At 55.2% G+C, this 14,063-nt stretch overlaps 1 protein-coding gene across 2 annotated transcripts in view; it reads right to left on the bottom strand.

The window, feature by feature from the left end:
* NRBP2 (nuclear receptor binding protein 2) overlaps positions 1–13,697 on the bottom strand; it is a 464,081-nt gene extending 450,384 nt beyond the window's left edge. For both annotated transcript variants that reach the window (XR_011278688.1, XM_069621852.1), the window contains exon 1: positions 13,395–13,697. Coding sequence is in view for 1 of the 2 variants with exons in the window: in XM_069621852.1 (XP_069477953.1) it covers positions 13,395–13,508 (114 nt within the window). In the remaining variant the exon portion in view is untranslated. The remainder of the gene's footprint in view (positions 1–13,394) is intronic.
* Positions 13,698–14,063: the final 366 nt, after the last annotated feature.

Raw genomic sequence — 14,063 nt, forward strand, 5'->3', positions numbered from 1 at the left:
GATGTCTAAGAAATTGGTAAAACTGTTGAACGCAACCCTTTCGAGTGTGTTAGAGTAGTGTAGAAGGAGAGACACGGGCAAAAGTTAGCCAGTAGGTTCGGGTCAGCCCCTTGTCTTTTTAGAAGAGGGATGGCCGTGGCTGTTTTGAAAAGAGAGGGACAGCAAGCAGAGCCGAAGGATAGGTTGAAGAGTTCATCGAGGTGAGAGGCCACTTATGGGGCAATAGGCTCTACTAGCTGAGGAGCAAGTGGGTCTGATGGGGCACGAGATGGGTTAGCCTTCATCAATATAGATAGGACTTTCAACAGTATTAGTGTGACTGAAGTGGGAGATAGAGGCAGAGGATGATGGTAGAGTAGGTAGAGGATGATGGTAGAGTAGGTAGAGGATGCTGGAAGAGCAGGCAGAGGATGATGGTAGAGCAGGCAGAGTGTAAAATGTAAGAGGAGGGAGGGAGTGTGAAGAGGTCAGGAGAGAGTCTCTCATTTTGGTACTTTTGCAGTGAAGTATTCAGCTAGGTCATTAGCTGTCATTGATAGCCATAGACTTGGGAGGAGTGAGTCTACGGTGCCCTGTACCCGACGAGGTTGGAGGCGGATCCAAGGAGGATTAGGTAGAATTCCCTTTTCACTCTATCAAGAGTGGACATGAGAGAGTTCAGGGCAGCTAGGTGGAGTCACAGGTCCTCATGCGAGTGGGCACGGCGACGCATATCTGTGCAGAGAGAGAGAGCGTGTGAATGGGGTGACCCATGGCAAAGGATGCATAGACTTAGGAGTGAAAGTGAGAGGAGAAGGAGTCATATACTAGGGATTGGAAGTCGGAGAAGGCAGTGTTGGTGGAAGAGGCATCGGATGCGACGGAGGAGATTGGGCACTGAAACAGAGAAGGACATAGCAGAAACCCATACCCGCCTGGCCTTTGCTCTGGACGCCTGGACCAACAGACGCCCAAAAGATACTACTTATATACCCAAAGTAACCCGGAAGTAACCCGGAAGTAACTTTGGCAGAGTTCACGTGAGCAGTCCCTAGATCGATCCTGGATGCTTCTTTTGATCCCCCTGCAGGCAGCCTCAGGCAGATGGAAAGGGATTCTGGTGGTGTTGGGGTGAGCTCGGAGTTGCTCCCAGCCCCGTTGAAGCCCGCTATTCACAGAAAGTGTGCTCCATAAGGCACCATTTGAACCCATTTTTCAAAAAAAACATCTGCTTTGGAAAGACGTGGGAGGGTCCAGAATCCCTATGGTCGTTTGGGGCCCCCTTGCTACACTTGGTTGTGGGAAACACCCTTCCAATTAAAATAAATTCGCCAGCTGCGAACGGATCACATCGGGCCAGTGGTAAAAAGAAGTAGATGCATTACCGCCTAATTTTGTTGTTGTGGGTATTTGCCTAATGTTAGGGTGCAAAACAGAAATATACGCCGTTTATCAAGAAAGATGGGCCGATCAATGTGTGATCCAGCCACAGATCGGTGCCCCGCGTCAACTTAAGTCAAACAAGACTACAACAACCAGAATGCATTTCTTTGGTAAGTGAAAGTCCAGGACTGGAAAACTGGCGTCATGTGGTCACCCTAACCGATGACCAGTGGGGGCTCCAAACTCTCCAATCAGACAACAGCGGATGTACGCACCCGCTTCACACCAGTCACAATGGATCTGTTGCAATGGACGAACCCACACTGGTCTCAACACCCATGAAAAAAGGAGTACCTCCGCACGTATGACCGTAAATCGAAAGTCAGATTGGAAGAGAAATAGAAACCAGAGTCGATTAATTTTTCTCAGTTCCCGATACAAATGACAAGACGGCGATTGCGTGCACATAACTCGTGCGCTCCTACAGCGCCCACTGCTATTGCCTACTTACAACTGAGGGCAGGCGGGGGGAATGCTTGCCGCACGAGGGAAGGTGGGGGGAATGCTTGCCGCACGAGGGAAGGCGGGGGGGGAATGCTTGCCGCACGTGGGAAGGCAGGGGGGAATGCTTGCCGCACGTGGGAAGGCGGGGGGGAATGCTTGCCGCACGAGGGAAGGCGGGGGGATGCTTGCCGCACGAGAGAAGGCGGGGGGGGATGCTTGCCGCACGAGAGAAGGCGGGGGGGGATGCTTGCCGCACGAGAGAAGGCGGGGGGGGATGCTTGCCGCATCGCCCCACCTGAGCCTTTCCCGGGTATTCTCTACCCCATGGGTGCACAACATACGGCCCGCGGGCCAGTTGCGGCCCGCCATGCCCTTTTGACTGGCCCGCGAGGCACAAAGACTTTCCTTAGGAAAGTCTTTGTTGACTTCCGGGCTGGTGAAAACACTGGCCCTCATTGGCTTAGCACACACACGCATCACGTCGCTCCTACGAGCCACGTAATGCGTGTGTGCTGCACCAATGGAGGGCCAGCACTACGGCTGGCGTGGTCCATAAGGCTTGATGCCGGAAGGCATTTCAGCCTTGGACCATGCCAGCCGTAGTGCGATTCCAGCAACTTCCAGCTTACCTGCCTGCCTTCCAGCACGTCTCCGGTAAGTGGTCTGTTTGTGTTTGTGTGTCGGGTTTGTTTTGCTTTATGTTTGTGTGTATGAATGTTTGTGTTTGAATGTATTTTGTGTGTATGTTGAGATGCGGGGGTGGGGGGTGTGTCGGATGTGTATGAATGTTTGTGTTTGAATGTATTCTGAGTGTATGTTGAGATGCGTGGGTGGGGGGTGTGTCGGATGTGTATGAATGTTTGTGTTTGAATGTATGTTGAGATGCGGTGGTTCGGGGGGTGTCGGATGTGTATGAATGTTTGTGTTTGAATGTATTTTGAGTGTATGTTGAGATGCGGGGGTGGGGGGGTGTCGGATGTGTATGAATGTTTGTGTTTGAATGTATTTTGTGTGTATGTTGAGATGCAGGGGTGGGGGGGTGTCGGATGTGTGTCGGATGTGTATGAATGTTTTGATTTGAATGTTTTTCGTGTGCTGAGTTGGGGGGTGGGGGTTTGGGTCTGTATGGGTGCTTGTTTGAGAGTTTGCTGATTTGGGGGGGTGGGGGGTTCGGGTCTGTATGGGTGCATGCTTGAGTGTGTGCTGAGTTGGGGGTGGGGGTTTGGAGTTGGGAGGGTGGGGGGGGTTCGGGTCTGTATGGGTGCATGTTTGTGTGTGTGCTGAGTTGGGGGGTGGGGGTTCGGGTCTGTATGGGTGCTTGTTTGAGAGTTTGCTGATTTGGGGGGGGTGGGGGGTTTGGGTCTTTATGGGTGCATGTTTGTGTGTGTGCTGATTTGGGGGGTGGGGGGTTCGGGTCTGTATGGGTGCATGTTTGTATGTGTGCTGATATGGGGGGTGGGGGTTCGGGTCTGTATGGGTACATGTTTGTGTGTGTACTGATTTGGGGGGTTCGGGTCTGTATGGGTGCATGTTTGTGTGTGTGCTGATTTGGGGGGTGGGGGGTTCGGGTCTGTATGGGTGCATGTTTGTGTGTGTGCTGATTTGGGGGGTGGGGGGGTTCAGGTCTGTATGGGTGCATGCTTGAGTGTGTTTGGGGCATAGTGTTTGGTTGGGGGTGAGGGGACCATGGGGCATAGTGTTTGGTTGGGGGTGAGGGGATCATGGGGCATAGTGTTTGGTTGGGGGTGAGGGGGCCACGGGGCATAGTGTTTGTTTGGGGGTGAGGGGGCCATGGGGCATAGTGTTTGGTTGGGGGCCATGGGGCATAGTGTTTGGTTGGGGTGGGAGCCATGGGGCAGTGTTTGGTTGGCGGTGAGAGACAGGGGGCATAGTGTATGCTTGGGGGGTGAGGGACAGGGGGCATAGTGTTTGGTTGGAGGTGGGAGCCATGGGGCATAGTGTTTGGTTGGGGGTTAGGGGGGTGAGGGGGCCATGGGGCATAGGGTTTGGTTGGCGGTGAGGGACAGGGGGCATAGTGTTTGCTTGGGGGGTGAGGGACAGGGGGCATAGTGTTTGGTTGGGGGTGGGAGCCATGGGGCATAGTGTTTGGTTGGGGATGAGGGGGCCATGGGGCATAGTGTTTGGTTGGCGGTGAGAGACAGGGGGCATAGTGTATGCTTGGGGGGGGTGAGGGACAGGGGGCATAGTGTTTGGTTGGAGGTGGGAGCCATGGGGCATAGTGTTTGGTTGGGGGTTAGGGGGCCATGGGGCATAGTGTTTGGTTGGGGGTGAGGGGGCATGGGGCATAGTGTTTGGTTGGCGGTGAGAGACAGGGGGCATAGTGTTTGCTTGGGGGGTGAGGGACAGGGGGCATAGTGTTTGGTTGGAGGTGGGAGCCATGGGGCATAGTGTTTGGTTGGGGGTTAGGTGGTGTGGGGGCCATGGGGCATAGCGTTTGGTTGGGGGTGAGGGGGCCATGGGGCATAGTGTTTGGTTGGGGGTGAGGGGCCCATGGGGCATAGTGTTAGGTTGGGGGTGAGGGGGCCATGGGGCATGGGAGCCATGGGGCATAGTGTTGCACTCCAAGAGTGAACTCAATAATAAAGCTAAAACAGGCACAGTTAGGAGATGTACATCCTTTGCTTTTTTGAGGAAACCTGACTCAACGAAGGCCATACTCCTCTTGGTTAACCCAAACAGCAAACTATAGCAGTCCAAAATAACGGAATGTCCAATCAAGGGTCAATAAAATATATATAATTTAATTAAACAGACGATATACAATAACTAAATCGAAATAAATGATAGCAATGGAAAATGTGTAGTACAAAATGTAAGTTTGAAATGCAATAAAAATCGTTACCCCTCAAAAACATATTCTTTTTCCATGTGTTTAATACAAATTGGGGGTTGCAAAAGCCTTCTGACATGTCCCGCCTACCGCCCCGCCCACTTTTCGGCCCACTATAGCCCTCATGTAAGGTACTTTCGGCCCTCTGTCAAAATCAGTTGTGCACCCCTGCTCTACCCTATCAGCCCCATGCGCGCCCAAAAGGGTGAATACAAAAGCGCCCCGCCCAACGCCTTCCCACACATATTTACTGCAAACGGCCTCGCCTGTCTCCACCCTCCGGGCGGCAGACTGGCACACATGGCCTCCTTATCAGGCGTGCGGCACCCTGCCTGCCGAGGCTGCACACACGGGGGGGAGGGGGAGCAGAGGAGACTAACACCCCAATCCCATATGCTGCACCTGGCATGAGGGGGGGCACGGGGGAACACAGCAGCGGCTGTTTATACCAACCATGTGTTTGTTATTCCCCCCAACACGTCAGTTGTTTGGTGTTAGCCACCCACCGAACCACACAAAACCAACTCCAAGTTGGGGGTGGCGGGGGGGGACCGGGGAAGGTCTGTGTGTGTTGAAAGCCTTCCAGCAAGCGGTGGGATCTCTGGCTCACAAAGTTGTGTTTGATGTTCACTGCTTTATTAAGGCCGAGCGGCCCCTGCGTGGTTGTGACGCTTTCCAGAGCCCAGGGCGCAAGCCATAACGAACATTCCTAGAACGTCACCCAATGCACCATACTGTGCATCGGTTCCCTGCCTCCCCATATAAGTGCAAATCCTAACGCACGAATGTAGCCCCCACGTGTATACAGCGCCTAGAAGCGTTCTGCAGTGTGCTGGGGTGTGGGCCAGCGTGCTGCGTGTTGCAGGCCTTGAAATCTGTGTTTTAGGCGCTCGCCTCTGCGTGCATTTTTGCATGGCTGTCCATCTCCTGTAGAGGGGGGGGGGGGGGGGAGGACTGGGAGCTTGCACATGAGAACGGCAAGAGTTCATTAAAGGCAATTTGTTTCGTTGTATAGCGCAACTGCGCATGCTCGGCTGAGTACGGCTTAGAGCATTTCATACACACACACATATCATGGCATATGAAATACCGTTATCATGCCAAGGGCAGTGCCGGAGATTATGCCCTTCGTTCCCACGTCTGTGATCGTACATGGGCGGTGGTAACCACCCGCCAGCTCGGGCACAGGTAGGTAGGTAGGCCCGGGCGAAGTGAGGGCTGTGGGCCGTTACTGGCCATGTACATCATTCAATAAGGGGGCGATTGCCATTCCCCCCACCCCCAGGGGTCGGTGGTGCTGGAAGCACAGCACACAGCTCCAGTCCAGCAAGTAAGTGGGGAGGGGAGACAGGGAGTGGCTCCCCGTTATCGCCCCATAATCAAGAGGGTACCGCCCGGGGAATGGAAAACGTGGCCGGTGCAGTGGGTTCTCTCCCACATTTCCAGCCACCTGATTGGCTGAGCGCCCTTCCCCAGAGTGCAAAGTGTTACTATGCCAACTTTTCCTAAAGATTGGATTTGCCTAACACGGGAAGTGACTTTGGGGGCATCTAAACTTAAAAGGTTAGGAATGTAGGACACTCAGACTCCAAGGCATTCCCAGATTATTGGGACATTGCCATCCTGCTCCATGCAGACCAGCCACCAGAGAGTTGTGGTGAACGACACCAGGCTCACAGCTTCAGGGCATAATATTGGGCTCCGGCTTGTCTCGCCTTCTTTCATCACCTGCATTCATTTATAAGCGTCCAACTCCTGGCACGGACACGTCAGGCCGGTGGCTTGGGAACCCCAGTTTTCTCCCTTTTAACAGAGAGTCATTACACATTAAACTAGTGAAGGCATCCGCGTGTGATAACTAATCGCAGATAAACACGCTTCGCTGCTATGACAACCATAATCCAGCCCACGGTTTATTTTTCCCTCACTTTATTGTGTGTTCACTGGTTAATCCCCGGTTCCCATCACCTCCGCCCTAACCATCCTTTTATATAGGGGTGGGCGAGCCTGGCGAGGCCTGGGCTCAAACGGAGGTTCCCGCACACCACCCTCCGAACCAGGACTTCCTGTCCCGCCCCCGGAACACCACAATTTGCAGGGGGCAGAAAAGGGAGTCCCTGTCACTCGTGCAGGAGGCAGGCGTGCAGCGGGCCCGCAGCAACGCCCCGCTCCCACCTTCCTTATTTTGGGAATGTATTTCCATTTTGATGGCGCTGCGTAGGCAAAATGGAAATCAAATGCCAAAATAAGGAGAAAGAAAAAAAATGTGGCCTTGATGGCGGGTCGGGGGGCCCCCCGACAAGGCACCAGGGCCATGTTTATTCATTTTTTTTAATGTGGGGGGATAGCGGGATTTCATGGGCTCGGCCCGTGGTGGGCTCCTAGAGCCAGGCCGGACCCCCAGGCTCGGCCATACCCATGAAATCCCTGGCTCCCCCAGCTCTACTTTTATATCCACAAAGGTCGGACGAAAGCCTGGCGGTGGCCCCAATGTGCCACTTCTCAGACAAGGGGCCTGGTCACGACTTTGGTGGTATTAGCCCTACCGCCGAACTCTCCGGCGCTAATAGCGCCGGATCACGAGTTCGGCGGTAATGTAATTCCCCATTGAGCCCATTCAGGAATGCCCCATTCCCCATTGGGCTCAATGGGGAAAATTCACGCTCTTACCGCCAGCGGATTTCCCGCCGGCGGTAATAACACACATTTTCGGCAGATTTCCCCCCAGCCAAGAGCTAGGGCGAAATCCGCCGAAGTCCTGATTTGGCGGACCCTTAAATCCGGTGGTAATAGCGTGACCGCCAGATTTGAGGGTTACTGCCAAAGTCGTGATGGGGCCCAAGGTCAGGCACCATATGACCACTGCGGTGGCGATGGACGCAGCATAAAAATATAACATCACACACAGTGCAATGTCATTCTCCGCTACGCTAGCCAGTTGGGCATGAAAAAGTGGCTTGCCTGTAACACTTGTTCTCCAGCACAGGAAGGCTTCTCGGAGTCGCGTGCTTTAGAGCTCGTCCGCGCAGATGAAGCGTGTCTGGATGGTGAGGAGAATCGGAAATCTCATGTGAATCTGGACCGTATATACTGCTGGAGACTGTAGCGCTGGTTCTGCAGCAGCGACGTCATCGACAAGTTCAAATGCCTTTAAGGGTCAGACAGAGGTCGAAGTGGGCAGGAACTAAAGGCTACAACACCCCCAGTGGTGGAAATGGAAAAAAATGAAAGGGGGAATCTCACAAAGGCCAGGGTGGAGGCAGAGTTTGAAGAAACGGGTGGGGTTCGGAGGAAAGGGAGTTCTGAGGGGTCACAGCAGGCAGTTGAACTCCACTCAAAGCGAATGTTCAAAATAATCGTTTTTAAATTGTGCAATTTCTTTGAAGCTGCTTCTTTCCAATAACTACGCTGGCAAAATATAAAAGGCCCTCATCTTTTTAAACCCATCAAGCTATGGTGCAATATCGCCTGGAAATCAAAATATCCAAATTTGAGACATGTGCTTTGATGGCAATTCTGTGTGGCCTTGTGGGTAAGCGTCGACACTGGACACGTGCAACACTTGAGCAAGTTTGCCAGCCTCAAAAACAGCCAAGGGGTGCTGTGCCTGCCCTCTGGAGAAAAAAAAGCAACACTGTCCACCCACACGTATCCTTGTGGCCTGAAAAGCAGTACAGGGCCACAAACAAGGAAAATAACTGCCAAGTCTCCAGGATTGCAAACACTCTTGCCCCATCCAGGGAAAATATTCAGGGCGCGCTTGCACTCTCATCTGCCCTCCTCACTCGCCTGTTTGGCTTTCAACAATGCTCTGCAAATGGCCTTAAAAGTACATTGTACTGTATGCACACAAGTATATTGAACGATGTATGTACCTTACCATGGTTTGTGTACTTTTCAAGCCATCTTTTATAAACACAAGGAGAAACGTGGTAGGCAAAACGCGTACAATTGTGACCCCTCTCTCTCTCCTCCCATTTTGAACGAGATACTACACCAGAATCGTTGCTGGCATAGTTTACTGAGGCCCCGGCTTCCCCTGTGTTCCCTCTGGGAAGCTGGTAGGGGGGACGGAGGGCTTGGTAATGTAATCTGCTCTGCACGCACTCGCATAGAACAGGCTTGATCACTGAGCCGCCAGCCCGGGACGGGTCCCGAGATCCGGCCCGATATCTGATGCAGGAACGCGGGCACGGCAAGAGCCGTCCCCTTGGCCATCGCTCCACTGAGAACCGCTCCTGGACAGCAGGCGACGGGAAGGGCACGTTTGCGTGTTTTGCTGCCCCCTTACTGCGTATTCGAAGCCCAGACCTGCTGATCTGCTCTAATGTCACACTTTGTTGAGCTATTTTGCAGCTGCTGGCTTTCAGTTATTTATTTCAGTAGCCCCCTTCGTGGCCTCCCGCAGTGATGAACGTGAAATTGCAGCCGGCACAGCTGTGTGTGTAGTTAACGTGCGGTTGGGAGAGTTGACTTTAGTCTTTGCTGTGTCCCTTAAGACATAGTGGGTTATTCGCAAATGGGGGGGGCGGGTGGGCATAAGAAGGGCAAGGACCAAAAGTAATCGTGGTCGTTTATGAGGCCCTTTCTTTCCGTCAGTGGCGGGGGAAGGGGTGAAGGGCAGGGCCCAGGTATGGGGCTTGTATTGCTGAAGAGTGGTGGTGTGTGTACGGAGGGCCGGGGAGGGGAGTAGTAAGGCCTGCAGGAACATAGTGCCACGATATATTGTTTTAATTCGTCCCCTTAGGTCAGCAGGCACTGGTCATGGAAATCTAAACAGCATTTAAATTTGGTGAGCATACCCACTGCGAGACACAGCGTTACCGAAAGGTAGAAATGAAAAAGTTACTGCCCTGTAATACTTAGAAATCTGTAAAGGATGCCACACTCATAAAGACTCTAATGTTTAGGTTTACTGGTTTTTACAGCTGAAACCCATCTTTAGGCGCTACAATCCATTTGCCTTTAGGCCATCACAGGTCAGACCACTGCCTAGACCATAGGCTTTACCGATCTCTAGAGACAATCCTGAGGTTGAGGGATGCCTGGGTAGGGAGGGAAGGGCCCATCCTTGATGAGATAGAGGGACGGCTCTTAGACAGCCCCTTCCAATCATCACATGAACATCTTTGAACTGTCTTAGAGAGTTGATGTGTTTTTGCCCCCTGCCCACCCTCCCAGGGATTCAGGGGGCAAAAAAACTATTATTTTTTTAAAGCTCAAATATTGGACAAAACTCTTCGTAAATCAAAGAACTTGCAATATCGTTTCCAATCTCTGTTCCAGAGTGAGAATGAATGAATGAACGATCCATGGTCCAGGGTATCCCTTGGATGTGATTGGGAATTGCACACGCTATATAGGCTTCACCCTGCCAGTGTTCCCATGGAACCCCACTATGCAACAGCGTGACCAAGACTCCACATCTTTCAGGATTGTCTTACAAATCTTAAGAACACTACATATTTGCGTGCTTGAGGAAAGTAACCACTGTAGTGACATCACCGTTAGGGTAGCAACAATAGTACTCTACTGATGCAACTCCCAGGTGCGTCCAACATCTCCCACATCACAGCCTAATGCACTATGCAAATGCTTCCACTATCCATCAGACTAACACAAAATGCAGCGTCTACATCACATGGCACGATGGACCGTCCAATGGTCTCCAGCATCCCAGGCTCAACACGTTAACAATATGGCTCCATCGACACCATCCCAGAACACTGGGCATAGGGCCCCATGGACCCCAGCACCCTGGACACAGGGCCTCCTCCAGGGACCCCAGCCCAGCCCACTGGACATGGGGCCTCCATGGACCCCAGCACCCTGGACATGGGGCCTCCATGGACCCCAGCACCCTGGACATGGGGCCTCCATGGACCCCAGCACCCTGGACATGGGGCCTCCATGGACCCCAGCACCCTGGGCATGGGGCCGCACCCTACACCCCAGCACCCTGGACATGGGGCCGCACCCTGGACATGGGGCCGCACCCTGGACATGGGGCCGCACCCTGGACATGGGGCCGCACCCTGGACCCCAGCACCCTGGACATGGGGCCGCACCCTGGACCCCAGCACCCTGGACATGGGGCCGCACCCTGCACCCCAGCACCCTGGACATGGGGCCGCACCCTGCACCCCAGCACCCTGGACATGGGGCCGCACCCTGCACCCCAGCACGCTGGACATGGGGCCGCACCCTGCACCCTGGACATGGGGCCGCACCCTGCACCCTGGACATGGGGCCGCACCCTGCACCCTGGACATGGGGCCGCACCCTGCACCCTGGACATGGGGCCGCACCCTGCACCCTGGACATGGGGCCGCACCCTGGACATGGGGCCGCAACCTGCACCCCAGACATGGGGCCGCACCCTGCACCCCAGCACCCTGGACATACACGGACCCCAGCACCCTGGACATGGGGCCCCATGGACCCCAGCACCCTGGACATACACGGACCTCCATGGACCCCAGCACCCTGGACATGGGGCTCCATCGAACCTAGCTCAACTCACTGGGCTAAGCTTTGCATCACCCCCACCCAAAACGTTATACATATGGGGGCTCAATCATCCCCAATCTCAACAACTGACCATAGGGCCCCATTGCCCTCTACCCAACCCACTGTACAGTGATCCATTGACACCAGCACAGCACATTATGCACAGGACTGAATCAACTCCAGCCCAACACATTGTACCTGACTCCCATAGTCCCTCACCAAATACATTGTACATAGTTTGGATTGTCGCCAAGCTCAACACGTTGACCATCAGGCTCCATTGTGAACAGTCCAACTCATTGTACATAGTGATCCATTGACACCAGCCGAACACATAGGGCTCCATCTCCCTCATTCCAACAGATTGTGCATCGCCCTCCGCCAGACACCTTGTACATAGCTTTCCATCGTCCCCTGCCCAACACATTGTATATAGGGCTCCATTGCCCACAGCTCAACAAACTTTACACAGGTCCCCAACACGCCCAGACATTTGCTTCGAGCATGTCAAACTTAACATGTTGACCATGTGTTTCCATCAACCCAGCACAACACATTGCAGGCATGTCTCCATCATCCACGGTCCAATACATATAGCTCTATCATACCAAACATGGAAACGCTGTACAAGCCTCCACTTGCCATACCCAGCATTCTGGGAGCAGCCACAGTCTGACCGAGCCAGTCCCACAATTCACGTAGCCCCCCCTTAGCTTCGGCCAACAGCCCTAATCTCTGGAAGCCATGGGCTCTGATTTCTGCAGACAGTATGCCACTCTCATGCAGACTGCCCCCAGCCCCCCACCCTCCAACAGCAGGTCCTGCAACATTTCCATGCACCATTCAACGAAGGATGCAGCATAAACATAGCTTGCTTCCTGGTCCCTGCAGACAACCCCCCCGCCCCACACATCTTAAGACGTCTACTCTGAGTTCCTGCGCAATCTCCCCCAGCTCCCAGACCCCGCACCTCCTCACTGCAGTCCCCGTTCTTCAGTACCCGCACGCGACCCTCTGTTAGAGTGCCTGCACCCTTTCCAGGGTGGGCTGCAGCCCATCGCCCCAGTCCCCTTTTGCTCACAGTCTGCGCCCATCGTGTCCCACTCAATGCCCCTTCAGGCCATGCAGGCCCGCTGCCGCACCGTTTCCCACTATGCGGCTCCCGGGGGCTCCATGTTTACCAGTAAATGTCCCACAGCCTCTCGGGGCATTTCCTGTGGCGTAGCCTGTTCTTGCCCATGCAGCCTCTTCTGTGCCATGTCTTCCAGAACCCCTACCAGCAGCAGTCCCCTATTCTGGCCTTTACAAGCAGTCCATGCTCCCTTTTCAGTAGCAGTCCTGCCCCTGCGCCCCACCGTCTCCAACCTGCATGAGTTCCTGCACACTCCTAGTTACTGCTGTATGGTCCTTACAGTCCACACACTCCCTGTGGCATTCCCTGCACTCCTTCTCCCCAGCCGTTTCTGCTGAAGCTCTGCACCCCCCCCCCCACCGCAGCTCCTGCTGTAGCCCCTGCACCCCCTACTTCCATAGTTCCTCCTGAAGCCATTGCACCCCCCCTGTAGTTCCTGCTGAAGAACCTGCACCCCCCACCGCAGCTCCTGCTGTAGCCCTTGCACCCCCTACTTCCACAGTTCCTGTTGAAGCTCTTGCAGCCCCCACACTTCCAGCGGTAGCCCATACACCCCCCGCAATTCCTGCAGTAGCCCTTGCAGCCCCAAACTGCCGTTCCCGCTGTGGCCCTTGCACCCCCCCCCCTGTAGTTTCCGCTGAAGAACCTGCACCCCCCACCGCAGCTCCTGCTGTAGCCCCTGCACCCCCTACTTCCACAGTTCCTGTTGAAGCTCTTGCAGCCCCCACACTTCCAGCGGTAGCCCATACACCCCCCGCAATTCCTGCAGTAGCCCTTGCACCCCCACTGCCGCCGTTCCCGCTGTGGCCCTTGCACCCCCCCCCGTAGTTCCTGCTGAAGCACGTGCAGCCCCCACCGCTACAGTTCCTGCTGTATGTATTGCAGCCAGCCCCCGGCATTTCCTCCAGCAGGCAGACCCAGTAGCATTTCCCGCGGCCAGCAGTTCCTGCGGCGGTCCCTGCGGCCGTCCCTGCAGCCCCTCCTGCGGCCGTCCCTGCAGGCAGCCTCCCACAGGCGTCCCCGCAGCGCCCTCACCTGCTCCTTGCGCTTCTGCCAGCGGCCGCAGGGACTCTCCTCCAGCACTTCGCTCTCATCCTCGCTCTCGTCCTCCTTCCCCCCAGAGAGCCCCCGGTCCTTCTCCGAGGACATGCTGCAGCGGGCAGAGGCGTGCAGTGCGCTGGGGCCGCTGGGTGCTACTGTGAGAGGCAGTAATCCTCCAGCGGAAGGGAGGATGGGGCGAATCCTCGGAGAGTTAGAGCGATGCCAGCATTTCCCAGCGCCGGGCGCGACCCGGATCCCACAGAGCGTGCAGCGGAGACAAGTGACAGCCTCCAGCAGCAGGGCCGCCAGACCCCCGAGCCAGGCCACGCCCACAGCCAGCCGCCGCGTCCCGTGATAGGGCGTCCGCCGCATCAGGCCACGCCTCCAAAACAGAGCTGCGCCCATGTGACCCCCAGAACCCCGCCCACGGCGGGAAGCACCGCCCGCGTCTCTGTGCGTCTCCGCGAGGGGACCCCGCCCACGGCAGGAAGCACCGCCCTCATCTCTGTGCGTCTCCGCAAGGGGACCCCGCCCACGGCTGGAAGCACCGCCTTCGTCTCCGTGCGTCTCCGCGAGGGGACCCCGCCCACTGCCCTGCGTGACCCGCACAGCGCTACGCCCCCTGCACTGCACGCAGAGCTCAATGAGGGCACTTAGAGGAAG

The sequence above is a fragment of the Ambystoma mexicanum genome, chromosome 5q (assembly GCF_040938575.1).
Source record: "Ambystoma mexicanum isolate Mex_15411 chromosome 5q, UKY_AmexF1_1, whole genome shotgun sequence".
Lineage (NCBI taxonomy): Eukaryota > Metazoa > Chordata > Amphibia > Caudata > Ambystomatidae > Ambystoma > Ambystoma mexicanum.